This window comes from Epinephelus fuscoguttatus, linkage group LG22 (genome assembly GCF_011397635.1).
Source record: "Epinephelus fuscoguttatus linkage group LG22, E.fuscoguttatus.final_Chr_v1".
Taxonomy (NCBI): Eukaryota; Metazoa; Chordata; class Actinopteri; order Perciformes; family Serranidae; genus Epinephelus; species Epinephelus fuscoguttatus.
In genome coordinates this window covers 25603941-25627178 of record NC_064773.1, presented here as the reverse complement: position 1 = coordinate 25627178, position 23238 = coordinate 25603941, and the positions used below count along the sequence as shown (strand labels likewise).

Genomic DNA, 23238 nt, shown 5'->3' with positions numbered 1-23238 from the left:
GGGCTCCGTTTACTGTAGGATATTCACCGTGGAGGGAAAAAAGGGGGGCAGGCAACAAATCAGGCTTTTTTTTTTTTTTTTTTACAAAAACAGCAAAAACCCCGACTCGTGCAATGTAATTAACCTGCCGGAGGGAAACCAAATAGGATTATCAACAGGTAGGGTTTTGATTGATCTTGTGATCGGCTGTCTCTTCTCTCTCTCTTTCTCTCGCTCCCTTCCTCTTTTTTTTTTTTTTTTTTTTGGCCTTGTCTTGTGTGGTGGCTGCGAATTCTGGGCAATTCATAGCAGGGGACTTGGAAATTATTCTAGTCTAATGGACGTACGGATCTCCGCTTCGCTGTTATGCTTCATCCAGCCGGTTGGGATGCGAGGACGATGGTTTTAACCTGCTGTGGTTTTCCACCCGAATCTTTCGGATTGAAACGCGCGTAGCGAAACACTCGGCTGACAATCGGGAGGACGCATTTAAACGCGTAAGTAGACACCAATATTCATCATAATCAGATGTGGCTGTGTGTCTGGTTTTTTTTTTTCCAAACAATAAAAACAAACAGCGATCGAGCAGAACATCCCATAATATTATCACCGGCTGGCTTGTTATTGTCACTTCCATCCTGACTGATAATCACTCCCGCGCATTAACGAGCCAAATGATGTCGAAATGCGGCTTAAGTGTGTGTGTTACACAGTATATTAGGACATAGGAGATGATAGGGAAAGTCGAGCGGCTCCATAACGCCCTATAATGAGAACACTGCTTATTAACGTGAGAGCTGTAATCCAGTTAACCTTTAATCAGACAAAAACACGGATGCTTTATTGTGTATAATGCACCCTCCGTCGATTTTTCCACAATGCACGAAGGCAGGGCGAGTTTATTCGAGGCACCCACCGCTCCAAAGAGCCGTCCTCTGTTCTGCAGGGTGGAGGGTGTGATCGAGAAGAGCTTATTTTGGATGCATTTCTCTTAATGTTTCGTGTCCCCCCCTAAAAAATCTATCCAAACAGAGCCTTTTCTTAAAATATATACATAATTTCAAAGGTAAAACCAAAAATGCGTCGTCTCCTAATGAAGGCTGGGCTGTGCTTTGTGCCTGCCTTTTGTTCAGAGAAATTCCGAAGCCACAAGACGTAATTGTAATCCTGTAACAGATTAATGCTTTAGTCTAATCAAGCTCCATCACTGTCTGTCTGTGTGTCAATCTATCTGTCTTGTACTGGAGCCGAGGCAGAGCTCTGCACTGTGCCACTCTAAATGTTAAAATGTAAAATAAATATATAAATGGCAGGCGGAGGGAGGCAAAATGATTGCTTATCACATTCTAGATTGTGCAAGTGCAGTTGGAAACAATGCAGCTGTTGTATGGGACTGAATGCTGATGGGAGGATAATATTTTTCAGGGTTTTTTTTGTTTTTTTTAGGTGTGATGAGACAAAGGAACAAAGGATGCCTTAGAGGAGAGGTTGCCTATATGCCTGGAAACCTCTTCAAAGCACACCGCCAAATGGATCTAACGCCTCCCCCTGCCACCTCTAGATCATGATACTTGGCTGAAGCTATTCCGCTATCTTTATGATCCCTCCTCCATCTATGGCGAACTATAGCCATGCAGGGGACCACACCATCTTGCAGAATGTCTCTCCTCTCGCCACGTTCCTCAAACTGACCTCTCTGGGTTTTATCATCGGAGTCGGTGTGGTTGGAAACCTCCTGATCTCCATCCTGCTGGTCAAAGACAAGAGCCTACACCGGGCGCCCTACTATTTCCTGCTGGACCTTTGCGCCTCTGACATCCTGCGCTCCGCCATCTGCTTTCCCTTTGTCTTCACCTCGGTCAAGAATGGATCTGCGTGGACCTATGGCACGCTGACCTGTAAGGTGATCGCCTTCCTGGGTGTGCTTTCCTGTTTCCACACGGCGTTTATGCTGTTCTGCGTCAGTGTCACGCGCTACCTGGCCATCGCGCACCACCGTTTCTACACCAAGAGGCTGACCTTCTGGACCTGCTTAGCTGTCATCTGCATGGTGTGGACGTTGTCAGTGGCTATGGCGTTCCCACCGGTGCTAGACGTAGGGACGTATTCTTTTATCCGGGAGGAGGACCAGTGCACGTTCCAGCACCGTTCCTTCAGGGCGAATGATTCGCTGGGCTTCATGCTCCTGCTGGCGCTCATCCTCCTGGCCACACAGCTGGTTTACCTCAAGCTCATCTTCTTTGTCCACGATCGTCGGAAGATGAAGCCTGTCCAGTTCGTGCCTGCTGTCAGCCAGAACTGGACCTTCCACGGGCCAGGCGCCAGTGGGCAGGCGGCGGCCAACTGGCTGGCTGGATTTGGTCGAGGCCCCACCCCGCCTACCTTGCTAGGCATCCGGCAGAACAGCAACGCAGCAGGCCGTAGGCGTCTACTGGTATTGGATGAATTCAAAACAGAGAAGAGGATTAGTAGGATGTTCTACATCATGACGTTTTTCTTCCTGGCACTGTGGGGGCCATATCTGGTCGCCTGCTACTGGCGGGTGTTTGCAAGGGGCCCTGTGGTCCCTGGAGGCTACCTGACGGCAGCCGTGTGGATGAGCTTTGCCCAGGCTGGGGTCAATCCTTTCATCTGCATCTTCTCCAACAGGGAGCTTCGGCGCTGCTTCAGCACCACACTCCTCTACTGCAGAAAATCCAGGTTACCAAGGGAACCCTACTGCGTTATATGAAGGTTTTGCTGTGGGTTTTTTTTCACATCTATGTCTCTATTTCCCTGATTGATCTTGATCTGGGCTCGTTCCCATTGTACAGCGCACTGTCTCTTCTATCTCTCTTCTCTTCATCCTCCAGTTTTCCTCCTGTTCCTCCTTCTCCTAACCCTTGTTTTCAGAGGTAGAAGGTGGACCGCCAATCACGAGGCTCCGGCCGGGGGTGATTGAATATAAAACGTATCAAACATGGAGGCTGAAGGGAATGGGAATACGCAGGAGGTCTGGATCCCCTCCTGTGTTTATGTTCTAGTAAACAGACATTTTTGGAAGGCCATGCCAATGCAGAGAAGCAAAAAGCTGGAAAAAAAAAATAGAAAAAAAGAAATGACAAAACAATAAAAACAAACCCTCTCTTGCTTTGGATATTTTGAAAACGCGTTATTCTGTGAGGTGTGAAATACATAAATATGAAAAGAAAAAAAAAAAGAACAAAAAAACAAAGAAATGATACCTCTCAAGGAATCACTGGAAATGTTTTACATTTTAAGAGTTGCACTAAAAAGAAGATGTAAAGATGCTTTTTTTGGTCAACAGTTGCCAGTTGCATTGCAAGGACAACTTTTTTTCGTTTCCTTCTTTTCCAAACTAAACAATGAATGCTTTAATTTGCAACAGACTACACAATCGCTGTAAGTAAAGCAAAACTTGGTGACTGTTGGAATACACCATCACAAGAGGATAAAAATGGTTTTAATGTAAGTGATATCTTTTTCATTTACCGGGCGGGGGCTTAACGACGGGGATTTACAATGTGTGGTTTTTTTGAAGTTGCAACTTAAAACTAGAAACGATTTCTTGTAGTTTTACGATCCATATGTCCCTAGTGTCTGGCATTGTTATTTTCTTATCACCTTTTACAAAAAAAAGAGGAAAAAAAACGAAGAAATGATGTTTGGATTTTGAAAAAAAAAAAAGTTGCTTTTAAGAACAAACTTGTGCTTAAAAAAGACATTGAAGAAGTAGTTAAATGTTTCATCATATCCATGTACCTAAACACTATCATATTGTTACAGTATTGCTGATGCCACTCCGGGTGTTCTTGCCTTAATGGTTATGATATTGTCATGTTTCTTGGTTGTTGGGTTATTATTTTTTTTACTTCATTTTATTTCATTCACTCCTAAGAAGTCGTTTTTTTAAGATGCAAGGGGATGTTTTTTGGTTTCTTTTTCACATCAATGTGAAGTGCATGTCCATTTTTTAAAAGCTGGTCCACTCCCATGAGCATCACAGGCCATACACTGAGCAGCCCATTTTTATTCTGCAATGGTTTGCTTCACCCCACAGAGTGCTCAGAGCACAGGGAGTGTGTGTGCGCGTGCGTGCGTGTGCGTGTCGGTGGGTGCATGTGTGTGCGTTTCAGAGCGTGCTGCGTGGATCAGACAACAGTCACTTCAAGACCAGAGCCTTAGTATGAAATCTTGCACAATTTGTAAAAAATGTAAAAGAAAACGAAAAAAAAAGAAGACATTTAAGGCACACCTGTCTTGTTTCTACTTTCCCTACATTTGCTCTCTACTGATTGTTTTCAATGACTTACTTTTTTCTCTTGTGGCCATTTTAATATTTATTATGTATTCTTTTTTGTATATTATAGATAGATTGTGTGTAAGTATGTGAGTCTTTCATTTTGAAGTCCCGAATGTGAGTACAGTTTCAGTTAGGATTGCATTTGCTGAAAGTTAACTGTGTAATCTGTTGCTTTTTTTGAAAATAAAAAGTTTCCATTTTACAAAATTTGTTTTTTATCCCTCTCATTGGGTAGAAATCTGAACCGTATGGCCATGCTGACATCTGGGAAACATCTGCCAAACCCTTCGGAATTGGTGCAGTTGTGGTAGTGTTTTGAAATGGTGCTTGGGCAAGAGATTACTTACCAATCCCTGCAAGACAAAGATTTATATTTTTATCTCTAAAATGTCCTTTTCTCACCTGAATTCATGAGACTTCATTACAAAACACTCAAAAAATCATTACCCTGTGATTACTTTATACTTTAAAGCCACTGCTGAAATGTTAAATTGTCTATCATTTGTATTTATGACTAATGTTGGTTGGTATTTCTACAAGATTTCTGTGTGTCATTGAGAAAGTGATAACATTTTCAAATGTGTCTTCTCTGCAACACAATCTTTTCTGTCATTTGAGTCCTTGGGACAGCTTGTCAAAACAGAATATATGCTAAACCTTGTCATTGAATGTGAAGTGTGTTTGACATTTAATGGGAATAATCTCCATGAATATATCCCTGGGCACACTCACCCCTCGCAGTTTTTTCATTCCGTGTTAAAGGGGAATACCACTGAATTTCAGATATAATATTATGCAACTCCCATATGGAATGATGGCAAGCCACTCTGGATTAATGAATACCTTTGCACGGAGCCCTGTAGCCAGGAATGACATATTGGTTTGTCACATTCCCTCATTTTTGAGGTCACACTGATGTGCAGCTGTTATGAAAATGAATTTCATAACAGTTTGAAACTGAGGCTAGTAAAGATCACAATACCAAGGCATGTTTATTCTTAAATTGAGTGGTATTCCTCTGTAAGAAGACTGTGATTACAGAATGTTGGCAATGTTCAAATGCTAATACGTGCATCTGCAAGAATAGAGAGTGAACTGAATAATATGACATTTGTAACTGCCAGTTCTGTATGATTCAGACACATAATATGATGCTGAAATGGCTTGTAAACACTCCAGGTAATTGCATGCAGGTTCCCCTGATGACAAATATCTATTAGGGGTCTATTTTCATCAAGGCGTTGGCAATTACTGCTGTATTTTGGACACTGATCATCAGTCCAATCTGGACCCAGAAGGGCCGAATCAGATGTCGTGAGAGCTCTGGTCTAGTTTTACATCATGTCTTTCTCTTTGCCTTTTGTCTGTCATGAACCCTGTCCCATGCTTCTTGACATGGATGAATATGACGGTTGACGATGAAACAAAAAAGGAAAATGTGGGATTTGATCTTTAAACTGGGGCTGAAACTGTGCTACTTGAGACTGGAGCAGGAATTAATATCTCACTTATGTATATTTTAGCCTCATTCAGCATATGCAAATCACAAACTGTGTCATTTTTGAGCACTGGCCCATTTCCTCGCGTGTTCATTTCAGTGTCCCAGTAATTCTGTTTCCCTCCACGTCTGAGGGAAGATGACAGGCAGAGGTGGTCGGCTTGAAAGCGGTTCATTCCGGCAGACAAGCTCTCACATTGAACTCTTTTTCCCTCCAAGGTAACGCGTCTCCCGAGAAACATCGAGAAGCATATTGTTCCTAATCAAAGCAATTAGGAAGCTGTAGTCTCGCTCTACCATCTGACTGGGATTGGTTCTTTGCACTTGCGTTTAGATCACGGAAGAAAGCAAAAACGGATTTTTTTTTTTTGTGAGGCAATTATAATGCTTTGCTGGAGATACTTTTCATTTAATGATCAGAGGACTTTGCTATTGGATTTTGGCTGCCAATGAATAACACGACCATCCCTAATTCCATGTCACTCTCCTTGTATCTCAGTGGATTTGTGCACACAATTTCAGTTTTTTAATGGACTGCCAATGGGCTCGGAAAAAAAGCATCTCACCCTAGCCCTCATTTGCTGTCTATAATTTGAGTAAATACCATCTGTTGACTGAGAAACATTGGCTTTTTTTTCTAAAAGGGGGGAAAAAGCTTATCTAATGTGAGCCTTTCTGCATTCTTAAGCATTTTCTGTTGGTATAATGCATGCCAAACCTTAATTAAAGTGCAGTAAGGGTCCGTGCCGAGAAGCACTCAAATATGAATAGCTGCCTTGAATGGAATGGAGTGGACAACTCAATCTTCTGACAAGCTACTCAGGATAAAGGAAGAATTGCTTTCTGTGTTGGCATCACCCTACTCTGCATATTTGTTTGATTGTGTGAGCTGGAAATATAATGGTTCAATATGCTTTGCATAATTTCTCCAGGGCATTCATTTTTGTTTCGCAAAATGACATTTACTTACAATGTGTTTGGTGGAGTTTTCCGTGGGATGTTTGGTCAAATGATTTACTCTGTTCTTTGTGTGTATATGTGTGTGTTTGACAGTGTGTGTGTGTGTGTGTGTATGTGGCTGCAGGTTTTCATGTTTTTCTGTGTGTGTGTTTGTCATCACTCACAGGTCAATCCACTATCAGTGTGTCAGAAAAGGCTCTGAAGCCAAACAGACCTCTTTTCAGCTCTAGACTACATGGTTATCAGTCATCAAAGTGCAGAGCCGCAGTAGTTTTTCCCTCTAATGGCTTTACAGCTTTATGGCTAATGTGCTTCAGCAAATTGGTAATGGTCAAATGAATGATAATGGGGAGGTTCAAAAAATGTGTGACTGTTTGTCTACATGTGTAGGTGTTACTAAAATGTCACTATTTTTGTCTGTTTTTTCCGCTGCTGTACGAGTTTAATTATGTCCTGCGCTCTGTCCATTCATAATCCATTGTTGCTATTATAAATAAATGCCTATCATTTTCCAATGCTGTTAGATATAATATCCAGAGGAGATGTCCAGCACTAAAACATCTGGGACAAGCTGGTTCTGTAAAAAAGGGGGATTTTTAATTAGAAAAAATACATGTGAAAGATTTAAACATAGATAAATCTGAATGTGTGTAAACCTCCTACTGCATATGTAATGACAAATAAGATGTCATTAGATGAAGATGCAGGAGGAGAGAAGGTCCAATAAAACACAGCATAATGATGATTTCTGCTCCCTGGAGGGGGGACAGCCCTGGGAAAAAAAAAAGTTGCGGCATTTATTGTCTGACAAGCTATTATGGGCAGCGCAGGCCTCTGAATACCAATGATCAACGTGATGCCTGATAAAAATTTGCAAGTGGATAAAGATTTCTCCACATAATATCCCACTCTTTATGTCTTCATTTCCAACAACCACCCCCCCCCACTCTCCCAGCTCCTGCAGCCCATCATGCAAATGCCTTATATAAAGAATATCCCTGCTTTAAATATTAACTGATTAAATTGCGGATGGAGCTTCAAAGGTTCCGTCCTGCATATTTTAACAGTATTTTTTTTCCTCTCTCCCTCCTGTAATGTGAGATTCAGTGGTCGGATCATTTCTCTGGAAATTAGCTCGAAGCAAATTTTTTTAAGGAGGACGACTTAGTCTTAGTTCTATCTTTGGCATCACACCTGTGTGCACCAGAAGGTATCTCTGGGCTATAGTGACGTTTTTTCACGTGTTCTGTACATTTAATGTTACAGCTGTTTGTTTGCTATCTTTGTCGACTGGAAGATTAAGAGGGAACACCACCTAAATTAAGAATTCTAATATGTTATTGCCATGGCAAAGGAAAGTTCAATCAATATTTGTGTTGCTTGATGAGCTACTCTCTATTGAAGCCAGAAACCAGAGTAGTATGTCTCAAACGTGTGATGTCATAGGGTTTAAAGTCTGGAGCTGCTTCATAGACAATGAATAGGAGGCTGATTTTAAGAACCCATAGTTTGTTTGTTATTTTTTTATTTCCAGATTAGCTTTATTCTGTTGTAGTGTTCTCAGTTCTGAAACTAAAAATGTACCCATATACTTAGAACATTCCCCTGGGTGCTCTCAGTGTCATCTAGAACATCTTTCACCATTCATTGTCTATGGAGCAGCTCCAGACATTATATCCTATGACATCACAAATTTGAGTTTTAGCACTCTAGTTTTTGGATTTGTGAGACAGTTGCTAATGCTTATTATTGCTTATAATTATATTTTTGGACTATTTTAGACCTTAGGAGTAACATGTATGAATTTTGAAAATGGGCAGAGTTCCCCTTTAAGGCTACTAGATGATAGATTTTTCAAAGAACTTTAAGACTGTGGAAGTTGTTCATCATTTTAAGGCATAACCGAGTATTTGCATTACAAGAATGCACATTTTTGGCTCTGCACTGTTTGAGAAATACGCTTATTTGCTTTTTTGTTGAGGAGGTTGATACCACTCTCATGTCTGTATGCTAAATACGAAGCTACAGCCAGCAGCTAGCTAAATTAGCTTAGCACAAAGACTGGGAACAGGGGCAAACAGCTAGTGTGACTCTGTCCAAATGCAAGTAGCCCCTGCCAAGAAGGAGTCTAGATCATTACATGTTAATTAATGGGCTCTAGAGGTGCTGCTAGGCTGAATTTGTTACCTTTTGACAAACCCAGGCTAGCTGTTTCCAGTCTTTATGCTAAGCTAAGCTAACTGGCTGCTGGCTCCAGCCTCATGTTTACCCTACGGACATAACAGTGGGATCAATCTTTTCAGCTAACCCTCTATAAGAAAGTGAATTAATGTATATCCAAAATGTGGAACTGTTCCTTAAAAAGCTAAACAAAAACTTTAGTATGGATCCCTGCTTCTTATACGACTGCCACACTGTTTCTGCTCTGTTGTTCCACCATGAAAAAGCAGCTGTTGTGGAAATGCTGCAGCGATAATGCAGGACACATGCAGGGTTGCAAGTGGTTTACATGTTTGCGGTTATTCCTGCCAGTGTGGTTATCACAGCTGCACAGAAAAATCCATGGTGTTTTTTTGCTTTGATATCTGTAGGTACACTGTGTTGTGCAGAACATCCCATGCAGGATTGAGCTGTTTATCCGAATGTAAATGTTGCAGCATAATGTCATCACGCTTTGAAAGGATGGTTTGAGCGGCGGAAAGTGGCTGCTGCAGTGTGTTTGGAGTACAGGTCAGGATGTAAGCTCGCATAGGTTCTGTTTCTTTACTGTTAAATCCTCTGGGCTGCAGTGGGAGTCAAGAGTAAACATGTCTCCTTCGCTGCTAAGACTTAGGATGAGTGATGGAGCTGCGGATAGAGCACGATTGGTGGGTTAGTACTTAAGCACATGTAGACCAAAGTTGGAATATGTGAAGAGAGAGTACTGGTCGGGAGTAATCCTCCAACAAGGATTACCCGTGTCTTTCATGCCAGATTAAAGGGTCCCATGATACTCTGCCGGCCTGTCCGAGTCCTGATGGGGAATCAATGTGCTGGACGACAAACTATCAGCGTCCTCATCTTTGTCTCTTATCGTTGTCTGCCTGATGATGAATATGATTTGGGTGACTTTTTTGTGGCATTCTTCAACACTCCAGATTTGGGGAGGCTGACCAATTGCGAGCCAAGTGGTCTTTCGCTGTCTGTGTTAAGATAATCATCTTATTCACCAGGCGCTATACAGCCAGTCTGAAATGAGGAGATCTAGATGACGTACCTCCAGCAGTTAGTGGGAAGGAAAGGAAATATTTGGGTCACATGAAAATTGAATAGGGTGTTGTGATTTTGGTAGCTGGTGCCCGAAAAACGCCTCTCCACCAATGAGCAGGGCCAGTCCCTTTTATTCCACTTTTTATTGTACTCAAATTAGACCAAGCTTGTTGGATAAAACTGACAAAACTAGCAGGCACTGCAAACATTTTCCTAACAGACTAAAATATTCAGAAGCTGCTATCTGGCTTATAGGGGCTTTCAGAGTATTATGATTCGCAGCAAGGAGGCTGAGACTACCATATTCTCATAGCACTGCGTTTGCGGAGGGCAATCTGTCGTGATAAAAAGCCAAACATGTACATTATGGCGCCTATTTAGAACATGCAACCGACTGCTTACATCTGCTCACAGTTGGGTTTGTCCGCCCCCAGGGGAACAGTGAAAATAAATATTAAAGAGAACATGCATTTGGAGATCTTGTTTAAAGCTTGGATGCAGCGTTTATGAATGTTCTGAGGATGGCATCATTTTTTATTTATTTATCTAATTTTTGCGTCATGGCAATTGGGGAAAGTGTTTAGGGGTGTTTATACAGGCGATTTGTTCCCACTAATTCGGCATGTTTTGTGATGAATCCAAGGGCTTTTGGAAAGGGGAGGAGGGGGTGGGGGATGGGGATGGGGAGGGAGTTAATCCACTCGTTTTCTTGTGTTCCAGCCTGTTCAGCACACTCTCTCTCCCGCTATCTCCCTCCCTCCTTTATTTTTGGAAACATCTCATTCTCGTGAGTCAGGCCCGTCATGCTCACAAAGGCTCGGTCTAGTGAGCTCTTGCCTCCTCCTCCTCCTCTCTGCCCTGTGTCTCTGCCGTTTATGATATCAGAGCAGAAGAGAGCCCGAGCAGGAGGGAAACAGAACTCTTCATCTCTCTTTCTCAGACGGAGAGGGGGAGAATTAATGCGTTGTGAATTCTTAATTCACCTTATTTACATAGTTGACAGGTAATGGATGGATGTGTGTGTGATCACCGGTTTAATAACCAACTGAAAAGGGGGCCTTGAGAAGGTGACAGGCGGCAGTTTCTACCCCGAGCTTGCGAATTTAAAACTGCATTTATGCTCCATTTGTGGAGCAAAATCAATGCGATGATGCAACCACATTTTTGGCATCCATCTTAATTTGTCGAGCAGCATTGATGGCAGTGTTGATTGATGATGCCTGACTTGACTGATAGCCGTGTCACCTGCGCTTCTGTCGTCCATTTGTTGTTTTATCCGCATGTACACGTGTATATTCCTCCTTTTTGTAACAGCGGTGGCTCCAGAGGGAGCAGTTAATTACCATGTTTGCAATGCAGTGTCATTTCTTTGAAGAGTTTTCTTGCTAATAAAGCAGATCACTTCCAGGAAAAAATCTGCTGAATTAAGTTGCCTTGGAAACACCAAATTATACAACAAACACTTACATCATCCTACTGGCTGAGTTTGAGCTCTGAATACTGGATTAAATGGCTCGTTGAGATGGACATGTCTGCTCTTTTTTGTGTTTCATATCATCTTTAGAGTATATTTGACTCAGAGATGTTTCTGTTATCTTTCAGCGTGTGTGTGAACGGGATGATTCATCTTTTTTTTGGGTGCTAATTATAGAGATAACCTGCTGTAACAAATCAAACATTTTCTGCAGTGCACAAATAATAATAATAAGGGCTTTTGTTGTGTTGGATGAGGATTTCATTTGGCTATAGGCAAGAGCTGAATGTTAAACCATTCTTTGAATGTGTTTGTGTTATTGTGTACCTGTGCGAAGAACATTTTAATCAAGAGAACCAGTTTAGGTGAGCATCCGTTCCCCTATGGATGCACATCAGCAGCTTCATCTCTAAATTTATCAGCTGTGTTGCATCCTTTAGGGTGGTAAAAAAAATAAGTTGAAATAGTTTTGTTATTTTTTATTGCAATCACAAACCTCTAACGTGATGTTTTGGAACAAAGTGGCCCGGCAGCTTTCCTACAAAGAAAAAAAAATCTTTTTCTCCTACTGTAAACATGGTTACAGTGAAAAAGTAATTTTCTACCTTCTGTGTCCAAGGCATTCAATTTTCCTCTTGAAGAATTATATTTGCTGCATAGATATAATAGCTTGCTTCTCAGAGACTGATTACACTGTTGGTATTTGCACAATTTATAGGCTTACCATACTCCAGTTCACAAACAGTACAAGCTGTATGAGGCAATGCTCTGCAGCATGGTTTATTGTGTGTTTACCTTTGATGTCATATGCCCTGATGTGTCTTAGAATGCAAAATCGACACTGTAAACAACCACCACATGTTAATTGATAATTGCTGTGCATCGAACAGTCCCTGATGCATTTTGCGTCTTTATGTATGGTGTTGGGAGAGCAGCGAAAGGGGGGGGGGGGGGGGGGGGTTAAGAGAGCCCTGAGCAAAGCAGCACAGAGCCATCATCATTAGTCACCAACAACAGCACATGGCCCCTCAAAGCACATTGCTGTGAAAGTTTTCTTCTGAATCACCGCAGCCATTCTTCCAGCCACTCGGCCTCACGTCCCTGTGGGCAAAATGCTTTCAGACACTTCACATAAAGCAACGGAAAAACCTGCAACCCCGAGTAAATCACGGCACTATTGGATCTGCTTTGGTAGTTTGCATGATGTGTTGTAATGCTGTTCAGCTGGTATTGATTGAATTACACTCAGCTTGTGTTCGCTACTTGCTGAACACACTGGAAATTGAATATATAATGAATAGTTCTGCTTTTTGTATGTGATGTGCGGATTATTCTACTTATAGAGGAGAGGTGGTTCAGTTGGGACAGTGTAAACAAAACAAAGGCTTTATTTAAGTAAGAGCCACTATGAAGAACCTCACAGGCCTACATTTCAACCCCTGAGCATATTTTGAATGTACAGAGTTTAATTTTTTAACCCTCAAGTTGTTTATTTGACGTCTTTTTCTTTGCTTTTTTATTTAAATGACACAAACTCAACAGCCTACATAAACCTTTAAGCTACATGTAATCTATGGCAACCACATTAGGCTGATAGGTGCAGATGAAATAAAGACTTGGGATGACAAATTCCATATATCAGTAATTTATGAAAATGTAATATTAGAAATGTTTTTCTGTGGTTGTGGCTTGAGCAAGATATTGGACCCCAAATCACTCTTGATGGCTGTTCCATTGGTGTGTGAGTGCGTGTGAATGCTTACTGAGTAGCAGGAGGCACCTAGTACAGTAGCCTTGGCCACCAGTGTGTGAATGGGTGAATGTGACTCATAGTGTAAAAAGCACTTTGAGTGGTTGGAAGACTATTTAGGCACTGTGTAAGTGCAGTCCATTTACCATTTACCTTTTTTTTTTTTTTTTTAAAGATGTGGGAACAAGCGACATTTCAAATATAAGGTGTTTTCAATTTGAATATATTTTTCAGCCCAGAACAAGATGTCCCAACCATTTTTGGGAGAGAACTCCTTGTACTTTTTACAAAACTGTGCCTTCACATTTGGCTTGGTCTCTAAAAACATGGTACCTTGTTAGCAGACACTTGTATCTGTTCTTGTATCTGTGAATGATAGAAGGTTATTTCATGTCGACACGAAAATGTCTCAGTTGACCGCACTCTCCTGAACATTGCTGTTTTTTTTTAAATTCTATAAATGGATTATATTGTAAATGCAGCACAAAAATATTAAGTACAGTCCCTATGCTGAAGTTTTAAAATCCCAGCCACACTATGAGGGCAGGTTTGAGCTGTCATCTCTCTTGACCTGTGCTGCCCCAGGATGAACGTCCATTTATCAACATGATTGTTAAGGTTTAAGTACAGTGAACTGTAAGTCACCTCCCTGGTGATTTGTTTTTATACTAAATCTATCATCCACTTGAGTTTAAATTGTGTTTGGCTCCCTGCTGAGCCATTCCCCATTCATATCCCGGCTAGAAACACAGGAAAGAGGTCAATTTTGGGACTTTGATGTAAGAGGATAAACCTCACATTGCTGTTTTTTTAAATAAGAAATCTTTATTTTGCACGAAGACACGGAGCTACAAAGATTCTGCGAGACCAGCTGACAAAAGAACCTCCTCACCATCTCTTCCCCATTGCTTCTTTAGTCTAAGATTAGTTCTTAGAAGATGTTACAGTTTGCCCCGAGCTCAGGAGAGAAGCAGCTGAAAACAGCAAATGTTCAACTGGAGCTAATTCTTCTGCAGCCAGGCAGCCTCGCTCCACAGTCTTGTGTGTGTGACTTTCATGAACTCCCAGTGATGTTTTAGAAATAACTCCTGAAAGGGTTTTCTTGCCAGGATTTTCTTCCCTGCTTACCACATAAACAAGTCATCGCTCACAGCTTCCTGGTTACCACATGAGTTAGCATAGCAACCACTTAACAGAATGGGAATGCATCTTTAAACCATCAGATTGCTGCTCTGTAATTACGCATTATATAACCCGTGTTACAGAGCCACGCATGCATGGCCGGGTTGGGCATAAACAGAAGCACATTATTTTGCTCATTGTACAGTACTTAAAACAGCACGTCAGGCCGGACTGCAGCCTCCTGACCTAAAATAATAGATTTTTATAGAAAATAGATGGGTGAATGTAATTGACCGTTGCATAATTCTTGTGTTATCTTTTCATAGCAGGAAGAAAACGCTTCTCAGACTGGGTCAGGTCAGGTGTATGTCATAATTGGTCAGTACTGTCTGATATTATGTTTTCCATTTGGTAAAAATGTTTTTCTTTTTAATACAAGTATTTCATCTTCAAGTGCTCCACTCTTCACAGGGATACAGTACTGGTTGCTACTGAAAAGCATAATCACTGTTATTTAATGAAAAAAAAAACATCATTCAGTGTTCCTACAAAATATAATAGGCTAAATAAGCATATTCATTATGTCAGCAAGGACTTTCATATGTGTCTCACAATCAGTTTTAATTGTAGCTTTTATTAATTACAGTACAAGGTCTTTGGCTACATCCACACAAATACGTTTTTGTTTTAAAACGCGTAATTATTGCTACGTTTACACCTAGCACCCACTTTACTCCTGCATTTGGGAACCCCTTTAAAATGGAGACCTTTGACAACGCTGCTGTTTTGCTTTGAAAAAGATAGAGGTTGTGTGTTAGTCAGAGCGAGTGATGAAACAATGACGCACACTTTCATGTTTGCTTCCTGATAGGGTCTTATCTGACACAATGCATCAAGCCAAAACACTAAAGCTATGCCTGACTTAAATACATTATATGGTTTTATTCTTCTTGCATTGTTACTATGGGATAATGCTCCCAGTATTGCTTTAAAATGTCGCCATATTTGCCTTGCAACAGCTCTCAATCTGTTTCCCGTCACTTTGATGGTCTTATACTCAAGTGTTACTCTTACTAACAGGTTCATCTTGTCGTGGGTCCAAGCAAAGAAATACCTGGTGTTACGTTTCGCCATCTTTACAGTATTTTCTGCAATTAGGCATCCAAACACAGGGTAGATAATCTGTTTCCTGTTTACACTGGCACTTGCATGCTTATTCTCAGGCATGTTAGTATAGGCAGAGATTATTTCTGAAACAGTGCTGTGATGCTGATGTGTATAGGGATTGTGTCTGTTTTAAAATGCTGTTCGAAAATGGAAGCGCATTAGTGAATCAAACTTGACACCAAGGTGTTCAGAATTAAATTGCATTAAACACTAACACAGACAAATATAGAATATACAGAGGAAGTTATAAAAAGAATAATGTAACCTAATAACAATTTATTTCATTATTTTTTAGTGTTATGATTATTTATTTCACAACATCTCATTATTGACTGAATTTTGAACACTTTGTATCTCCATACCATCAGCTGCTTTTGTTATAGTGTTAACTAATACCAGTATACTCTATGCTAGTGGTTCCCAACTGGTGGGTTGTGGTCCAAAAGTGGGTTTTGGGTCCATTCTGAATGGACCACAAGTGACTTTTTCAAAAACACACTTTATTTTGAAGTACCGTCAATTTCCAGCACAGAGCTTTTATTTTGAAGTGTTGTCCCTTCTGTAGAGTGAGTGACTAAAGGACAGCTGCTTGACAGAGACAGCAAACTAGCTTGATGACATGGCCAAACACAAGTATGACACTGAATATAATTAAGTGTGTGGACCTTGAACTAATGACTAAGGAGAAATCTGGACCCTGTGGCTGGACCAGTTGGGAAACATTGCTCTATGCCACTACAGTATGTTCATTAACTGGCATGGACAAAGTATTTGGAAGTCATTACAAGAGCAGGCAGCACTTGCATGCTACTCAAAACAAGTACGACGTATGCTAAAATTAGTGCCAATCAATGCAATGAAAACATCCGGTTTTCTGGTTGCCAACCTGCCATTTTACCAGTGAAAACGTGCCAGATTTTATCCAGAACATGCTGTCAGCCTAATAACTGTCAACCTCTCTAGATACTGCTTACTTCAAAAATGATGCATCAACAATTTTGGTCCATACATTTTGCATTATGGATCACAGGACATGTTGTTTATGTCAGGCAGCTGAGACTCCTGACTGTACTGATGTCTGGGGAAACTGTTCAAGCACACATTAATGCAACTCAGCACGTTTTCCATCAAGTCTGTTCTTGGTGTGTTCTCTCTTTATTTGTGCTCTTATGTTGCTGCGAGCCTAGTAATAGTTTTTGGTTTATATCCCCGTGTTTTAAACTACATCAAATTACATTTCTCTTTTTGAATTTAAAGCTTACAATGGTTAAAAGAACCGCTGGACTATTTCAAACCAAGAGCAGCTATGTATCTTCTGATAGGCACTTTCATTGGCTCACCACTTAACTGAGCCATATCCACGTGTGCTGAACTCTGCTGCAGCCTCGCTCCATCTATACGGTCAAGAGCTCTCTCACTCTGGCTAAATTAGATACGAAATTCTGATCACTCACTCCAATTATTTCAATGGACAGCGGGTCACATTAGCGCTAGCAGCCAGCAGAAAGCCAGTGCGCTTTGTTGAAACTAAAAGAGTGCAGTGGAGAGATGAAGATTGATCTTTGTATGGAGGGATAAAAGAGCATAGTGATGCTGTCTTGTTTTTGTTTTTTTTAAGATCATGTTCCATCTACAATCTGAGACTCTTTTGTTACATGTCCTGTTCTGTGCAGCTATATGGAAATAGCCTGGGAATGAGACTGGTCTGGCAGATGCATCTGGTCCCCCTTCTAGTCAGACAGATTTCTAGCTGGCTTCAGATTGCCATTAACACTATGGTGAGCATAAACCTTGTCAGTAAAGGAAAGAAAAGAAAGAAACATTTAGTGAAAACAATCAAGATGGCTGCAGCTGATGAGGAACTTTCACTTGAAGCCACTATCGCATCAAATGGTAACACTCATTCACAGGTATATTGATGCCACACCATCACGGTTTATCTCTGCATGCTGTACTCCATTTACATTTGTCCGTCACTCAGTGCTAGGTCACATATTTCATTGCTTTGACTGGTTGTAGGTCTATCCAGATGCACCCAGAGGCACTTTGGTCTATGACCACTCATAACACCCAATGGAAATTTGAGAATTAACTAATTAAAGCAGTGTCAGACTAACTCACATCATGGATCTATAAAGAGAACTGGATACAGCGTTGGAGGCAGGGACACTTTCATTCTAATGGCAATTGCTCAGTGGTTCATGAAGCCAAAAAAGATTTACATCTTGGGTGTAAAATTACTGGCAACTTCCATATCAAGGGACTGTGACTTTTGCGAGCCAAGTGCCTAGCTTCCAGTTTAGCCCTCTACCAACATGAATGGAGATGAAATGATTTGATCATTTTCATCACTTCTGAAATGTTATCGGACTCAATGATGTAAATTCCAATTTTGAAATAATTCCTTTTGCCAGGGTTGTGACAAAAAAAATCATCCACTGATTTACGGACGTCTCTTTAACAATGCAAGTCTATGGGAAAAAGTCTTTTAGGGCCCAGTGGTATCACGTGACGGACCTTGAAGTTGTAACTCCACTGTTTGGCTACTATCAAAATTGGCTTCAAAGCCCGGCGCACTTCCCAGGGGCCTGACTGCAGTTCGGTTTGGTGCTGTCAGGCTCATTTTGAAGAACCTAACAATAGCAATGTTAGCCAGTTGGTTTATCTGTCTATCCAAGACTATAACACTAAGGGGCAAGGCAAAATTGAAATGGGCTTGGCTTTTCTTTGCTATAGCAATAGCATGAATGTTGATGATGTACAAAAAATGCTGCATGACAGTGTCAGCAAAAAAGACTTTGTTGCACAAATTTGCCTATCTTTGAAATTAGCTAAACTGTGACTATTTTGTTCAGTCTCTCTAATTCTTGCATTGCCCGATATCAGACAGACCTGTCAACTCGTTACACTCTGTTTCCATCTTCAGTCTGATGTTGTGTCCACTCTAACTGTTTTCCATGGGGGAAAGGGATTTGATTTTCTCTTACCAATCACTAGGGACCCACGCATCCGCCTGAATCTAATGTTCTAAGTCCATACTGATGCGTAGCCATGCCAACATACCTTTTCACTGGGGTTTTAAGAGTGGAACAGAGCAAAGCAAAACAACTACTACGTGTTGTGATTTTGAGAAGACCTGTCAATTTAGAACAGCCTCACTTGAGAGCTTGACAACATCTTGACAACAGCGCAAGTCTTGCCCATGGTGCTGATTGGCTAATCAAGTCTCTCCATGGTGCTCATTGATTTTTTTTTTTTTTTTTTTTAACTTAGAGACCACTGTTCATGTCATGATGCCAGCCAAATCAATGAACTGGAACTTGATGGAGTGGCTGGATTGAAAGGTCTGGACCCAGGCAAATTTTTCGTATAGTGGGTTGTAATGAACATAGCAGCCCTTAAGGGTTGCTAGCAACACCTAATACCATCAGTCTAGTTTATCCCCAACGAAACACAAAGGTATTGTATTCCAGCTGTGTGTTTGTGTCGAACATAACAGCAGTATGTGATGTTGAGGTAAAATTTACCAGAGTAAAGGCAACAGACAATGAAACCCGTATATATGAGATTAGTTGGGAAACATTACACAAAATACTGGGGGGATTGTCGTGTTAATATAATCAGTTCCATCAGCAGCTTGCTCGGCAGCTGAGGGCTATGGTGTGTCACTGATATGATTACCTACTCATCCAGAGCTCTGATCTCATTGTTCCCTGACATGGAGGTGACTGGATAATACCTGCATAATAATGTAGGAGTGTCCTGCAGATAAAGCTTCGGTGATTACAGTGAAAACATGGTGCATCAGAGATCAGTTGTAGAGGAGAAAAACATCTGATTCTGGGTTTACTGGACATACCAAGAGAGGGATTTCTAACAAGTTTATGAAAGAGAAGTTGCCAGTTCCGGATCCTTGGTAACAACTGGTTGGTTGACATGAATAAGCTAGAGTGTTTACACCCATAACAACTAACATTCACGCAAACAACACACCAAGATTTATATTCTCACAAAGGACCTGTTTTTAAGCTAACAGCACCAGGGGGTAGTGCTGGTCTTGGCTCTTGGTGTTGCTTAGCAACAATTGAAAACCAGTATGAAGTCTGGCATCTTTTTGCTAAAATTTGAAATATTGTTATCTTCAAAGCACCCCGCACTGTTGGAAATGCACAACAGCATGTCCTTTCTATGGCAAATATGAGATAAAGAGGTCAGCGTGGTAAAGACGGAGTCCTCACTGATGTGTAAGCTAATCATCCCAGCGGTGTTGCACAGTGGCTAATAAGAGACGACCGCAGCTCAATTGGGAAGCTTCCAGATATAAATATGCATTAGCATGGCATTGCTGAAATTAAGCATGTCCTTGGTAAATCAGCCTAAACAAAAGGGAAAGGAACACACACTGGTGAAGAAACCAAAACGGTGTCGCTTCTCTGTGCTTGTGTAACAGCCCAAATTTGCAAACATTTCTGTATTTTTAATGAGGAAAATTATAAACCCTGACCTAAATCTGATCGACATGAGCAGCTGCACATTCCTGAAAGGAGTTAAAGCCCACAAGAAAATACCCAGAAGCAACCTACCTGTCACACTCACTGGTAAAAGAGGCAGCAACAGTGACAGGTTTTTCACAGCAAAATTGCATTCGTTTGACAATGTTGTCACTGAACTGAAACCTTTCGGGAAAAGTTTCAGACAGCAGGTCCTAAAACCTGTAGCTGCATTGCTTCATCTAGACAGTCAAGTGAAGAAAATGGTAACATATATAGCATAAGGCATTCTAGTTTAATGAAAGGAGTGTTGCACTGTAATGGATCATTATAATGGTGATTTGGGGTGGTAACTCTTAAAATTCTGTATATCAGCTCTAGTTAAAATTGGACCTTTTTGTTCTCACTTACATTAGAAAGCTACATGTCCCTGTATAGTATTTCTATAATGTAAGAGTAAAAAAGTGCATAGCAGAACCTGTTTTTACCTGGTATTAGCATGCATTTCGGTAATCTGAACACAAGTGGACAGCCGGGACACATTGTCTTCCACATCTGTGTCTATCATGCATCTCCAGCTGACCATTTGTGTTCAGATTTTGTCATGTCACTCATGCTAGAAGGTCAAAGGGCACTGGACACAGCTATTACCTCATGCTCTCGCTAGCTGCTCGCTAGTCACGTTAGCAGTAGTGTCAGCAAAGCTGGAGATATCGCTGCCAGGAGAATTCAGCCAAAACAACCACCACGTCCAACACTGATGACGAAGTCCTTGTCAAGGGTGCATCACAACGCATTGGCATCTACTCACCTGAAAAAACATGTGATCAAATTGGTCCCAGACCACCTTGGAAAGTGGTTTAAGAGTTCGGATCATGATGTGTCTCATTGCTTGTTAACATTTATATTAAGTGCTATCCACTCATGATAGAATCAGATGAGATGCGTGTTAATACCAGGTGTAAACAGGCTCATTGTCTCACAAATGAAGCTTAAAGAACTTAGAGACATAACTGCACAGCTTTGTGGTTTATGGTACAGTATACTGTAGACTGATAGCATAGATAATGAGCCCTGGGCTAAATGGGGGGAAATTCTTCTCCGGGTCGTTTACACTTGCTTGCGTCTGTTTGGTGCTTCTCTGGGAACACTGAAGTGGTTCAATGAGGCGTCAGCGCTGTCAGTTCAGTGTATGCTTTCTGATTGCAAGCCGTGTGTCCTTACTCGAACCCACTGAGCAAACACTGAAAATAAAGCCCATGCATAATTGAGTCATCTGGACTGAAATAACAACTACCAATTCGGTGGAGAAAAAAAAATCCTCCAAGGTACTGTGAATGCGATCACAGAGCGTGGACAAAGGGAGATGTCATGTTGGCTCACAAAGTGATAACTCTGGCTTTGAAAACACGGTGCAGAGCAGAACTGAATTATGTTTGTGACAATTCAGTCACAGGAGAAGGTAATTAAAGCAAGGAGAAATGTGTTAAGTGTTAAATAAATATGTGAATCTCAAAAGCCTCCGGGATGGTATTCTATTACTTTGCGGCTCGGGTTTTCATTAGGAGAGCAGGGTTGATGCCCAAACAGGCGGTGGCTGATAATGCGCATTGGCACATTGGCACACAATGGCTTTGAAAATGAAACTGTCAGGCTGAGGTAGTGTGTCGATCAGTGGGAGAGAGCTTGAGTATTTCTGACTAGTCTCATCTGGTTTCTCTCCCTCTCCATCTTTGTCTCTGCCACCCTACCCTACCCCACTCCACCCCCCTCCTCAGACAGACATATTCTCATCTGCAGTCTTACTGCATTGTGTTGTGCAAGCTATAAGCTGAGGCTGCCTGAGTGTCTCCATGGACTTTTCTCTTTTGACTTGGCCTCTATTTCTCTTTTCTTGCTTTCTTGTTTCAATGCCAGGCCAGGTCCAGAGGCGGGCCTGTACTTTATTAACACAAAACATTCCACAGACCTCCATGCTCTGTTAATGTTGTGTAATACATGCAAGTCTAGCTTCTTCTGATCATGCTGCTTTGTCAATCCAATTCCCAGAATAAATGCTGACATTGTACGTTTCTGCAAACCACGTGGTTTGCAGAAACGTACAATGCCAACATATATCCTGGCTGGAAATGCAGCGATGTGTCCGTAAAAAAACAATTGCCTTTCATAGAACTTTAACTGGTGAAAATACAGCCACGGGTCATTAAAAAAACCAGCCACATTTGTTCGTTAAAAAGCTGCTGTAAACATGGTGATGAATCACTTGTTGGTCTTGAACGGTGGTCTGCAGCTTGGCAGGCATCTCCCTTAGATGATACGCCATACATCCACCATCCAAGCCACCTCCAGATGACAAAGTCAGTTCATACAGTATGTTACTCTAGGAAAGTTGATATGATACGTATGAAATGTACAAATGTAATGCATCTGTGGTTGGAAATGTACCTACATCGCGCTTACATTTTCTTCTGGCGACTGGGCTGGCATACTGGTATATGTTGCTGGTCTCATATCAATGGGATTGCCTATACTGTTCATTTGGTCTTTTAGTGGTTAGTTATTTGGCTCCACAAACGATCCTTTGCTGAACCTCATCCCCTTAATAACTATTGCTACACCTCTCAACTGTCTGGTTGATAATGATGTCTTTGGCCGCCTTGTTTAAAAAAATAAAACTGAGAAAAAGGGTCAGAAACACGCACTTGATGGCTACATATGTATTATCCTGATACAAGGCTGATGCTCACACGGCTAGTCTTTTAGATCTGTGCGTGGCTGTGCGGCCCTCCAACAAGTGAAGACTACACGGAACTGCATGAAAAAATGAGTATGATTTGTTTAAAAGTGATTAAAAATAATACCATATTGTACCAGGGTCAATGTGATGCAGCAGAGCAACCTTATGGGTGTATGTTTCACATTGAAATAAATCACTGAAACCTGTAGTTGAAACAATCCTGTTAATGAAAGTTGGGCATTTTAACATTGGTGTCTATGGGGACTGACTGGCTTCTGGAGCCAGCCTCAAGTGGCCATTCAAGGAACTGCCGTTTTTGGCGTTTACTTCATTTTTCGGCCCAGGAGGTTGCCACTTGGTATTTACATCATGCTAAAGCATCTCTCCAGCAGCTTGATGAGATGCAGAGTGTCTAGTCTGTGCTGAGCGCTGCACGTTTGACATTTTTTTGTGGTTGCCAAGAGTTGAAAAATATTCAATATTCAGAACTGGGCTCATCACTGTCACTT

At 41.3% G+C, this 23238-nt stretch overlaps 1 protein-coding gene across 2 annotated transcripts; it reads left to right on the top strand.

The window, feature by feature from the left end:
• Nucleotides 1-3981, top strand: gpr85 (G protein-coupled receptor 85). 2 transcript variants are annotated; one of them, XM_049567337.1, is made up of 2 exons: nucleotides 1-158; nucleotides 1426-3981. In XM_049567337.1, exon 2 carries the CDS (start codon nucleotides 1577-1579, stop codon nucleotides 2708-2710), a length of 1134 nt encoding a protein of 377 aa, XP_049423294.1. In that variant the 5' UTR covers nucleotides 1-158; nucleotides 1426-1576; the 3' UTR covers nucleotides 2711-3981. The 2 variants fall into 2 exon arrangements, with proteins under 2 accessions (XP_049423294.1, XP_049423293.1); XM_049567336.1 differs by lacking the exon at nucleotides 1-158 and adding an exon at nucleotides 191-476.
• The last annotated feature ends 19257 nt before the right edge of the window (nucleotides 3982-23238 follow it).